Raw genomic sequence first — 2334 nt, forward strand, 5'->3', positions numbered from 1 at the left:
TTTGGTAATGCCCTACATTTTTTCTTGACTGTCCTACATTTTGGAGTGCCTTGTCCTCAGTCATCTGGTGACCCTGGACCTTCCTAAGGTCACCCAGTGGGTTTCCTTGGCCCAGCAAAGGGGATTTGAATCCTAATCTCCCAGAGGCCATAGCCCTATGCTCCTCCTTCCTTGGAGATCTTTAAACAGAGGCTGGAAGGCCATCAGTCACTGGGCATGCTTTGATCGAGAGTTCCTGCATGGCAGAATGGGATTCTGGTGGATGGCCCTTGGGGTCTCTTCCACTTCTAGGATTCTCTGACCCACTGCACCAGGCAGGGCCCTCAGAGAATGCGCTTCACACACACACACTGGACAGTGCCTTACTCTGCCTTTTCTCACCCCCCAAAATCCCTCCTGTAGGAACTGGACTTCCTAGACTCCTCCAACTCCGTCTACAAGCTGATTGGGCCGGTGCTGGTGAAGCAGGACATGGATGAGGCGAAAGCGACGGTTGGGAAGAGGCTGGAGTACATCACTGGAGAGATGTGAGTGGATCCGGGGAAGGGTTCAGTGCAGGGAGCCCCTTGAGGCCACCGCTCTGAGCCTCCCTTGCTGCAGGAAGGGACAGGGGCCGGCTTGGCCTGACTCTGGATTAGGGCACCCGCCTTGCCTTCACACTGTTCCCAGTTAAGAGGGACTCTCAAGGCTTCCCTGGGGCAGCTTTCCTCCCTTCAGACTCTCTGGAAAGCAGCAGCTGCTGGTGAGAGGCATCAGGACTGGACAAACCACTGACCAATCTCTGCATGCAGTGTGTCCTAGGTGCCTCCGGCTCAAAAGATGAGTTTCACTGAGGAGGAGATGGAGGAAGGTTCACACACTCACTGGCAGGGAGAGCCAGGTCTGGACCACACTTCAGACCCTAGGCCAGTGGTTCCCAAACTTTGGTCCTCCAGATGGTTTGGACTACTTGGAGGACCAACATTTGGGAACCACTGATCTAGTGATGACTATAGAGGTGTTCTTTGAGGTTAAAAAAAGTATTTATTTGCAGTGTTTTCCCACTTTGAGGCACCCCTAACCCCAGCGAATGCGGAAGGCCCATTGTGCAGAGGCTTAGACTCATAGAGCTAGAAAGGGCATCCCAGGGTCCAAGCCCTTTGGCCATGCTGCAGGAACCCACAACCAAAGTGCTCCCAAAACAAGATGCCCCTCCAATCTGCCTTTAAAGCCCTCCAAAGAAGTAGAGCCCACATCCTGCTGCGGAACAGCTTTTGCAGTTCTTCCTTATGCTTAAGTGGGATTGTTCTTTCCTTCTTAAAAAAAAGCAAGAGGCCTCCTTTACCCGTCAAGGGCTTGTGGGATGGGATTCCGGGCTCCAGCCAGCTCAGAAAAGGGAGAAAAGCATTTTCCTGGGACGCAAAGCAAGGGTCTTTCTAGCCAAGTGCAAGTGCCCCTGACTCTGGTGTCTTTCCACAGCAAACGGTATGAGGCCCAGATGCAGGAGTATGAGAAGAAATCGGACCAGCAGCGGGAGTTGCTGGCGCGGCTGCAGCAGGACTTCCAGAAGGCCCAGGCCAAGGTGGCCGTCAAGGCCTGAAAAGAGCCAGCCGGGAAGGACTCTGGCAGCGGGCGGGAAAGGGGGCTCCAGCTTCAGTGTTAGGCCTTTAGGCCTTAGATCCTCTGTTTAAAATAAAACTAGGTTCTGATCTCAGTCTCTCTCTCTCTCTCTCTCTGCAACAATTGCTGCTTTTTCTTTTGCAACTCCACACAGGTAAGTCAAAGGGGGGAAGTAGTCCCAGAAAGGAGGTTATACCAAAGCCATAAACCCCTAGAAATACAAACAAGTAACTAAAAAAAATAATAGAATCCTAGACTTGGAAGGGACACCAAAAAGGGCCATCCAGTCCAACCCCCCCTTTTGCCATGCAGGAACTCTCATAGTATCCCCATTGACAGATGGCCATCCAGCCTCTGCCTAAAGACCTCCAAAGGAGGAGACTCAAAGGCAGCGGCTTCCACTGTCGAAAAGTGCTTACTCTCGGGAAGTTCCTCCGAATGTTGAGGTGGAATCTCTGTTCCTGGAGCTTGCATCCATTGTTCTGGATCCTGTTTCTGGAGCAGCAGAAAACAAGCTTGCTCCCTCCTCAATATGACATCCCTTCAAATATTTAAACAGGACTATCATATCACCTCTTACCCTTCTCTTCTCCAAGCTAAACATCCCCAGCTCCCTAGGTCTCTCCCATAGGACATGGTTTCCAGACCCTTCACCATTCTGGTTTCTCAATGTCCTTTTTAAATTGTTGTACCCAGAACTGGACACAATATTCCAGGTGGGGCCTGACCAGAGCA

General features: G+C 51.7%; 1 protein-coding gene across 1 annotated transcript; it reads left to right on the forward strand.

Annotated features, from left to right (window-relative positions):
• Positions 1-402: 402 nt before the first annotated feature.
• On the forward strand, positions 403-1693 carry LOC121918442 (prefoldin subunit 6-like; the record flags this gene model as incomplete). Its single annotated transcript, XM_042444494.1, has 2 exons — positions 403-527; positions 1459-1693. Coding segments are annotated over 2 exons (246 nt in total), but the record flags the coding sequence as incomplete, so codon positions are not given.
• Between the last annotated feature and the right edge of the window lie 641 nt (positions 1694-2334).

This window comes from Sceloporus undulatus, unplaced genomic scaffold, assembly GCF_019175285.1.
Source record: "Sceloporus undulatus isolate JIND9_A2432 ecotype Alabama unplaced genomic scaffold, SceUnd_v1.1 scaffold_11885, whole genome shotgun sequence".
NCBI lineage: Eukaryota > Metazoa > Chordata > Lepidosauria > Squamata > Phrynosomatidae > Sceloporus > Sceloporus undulatus.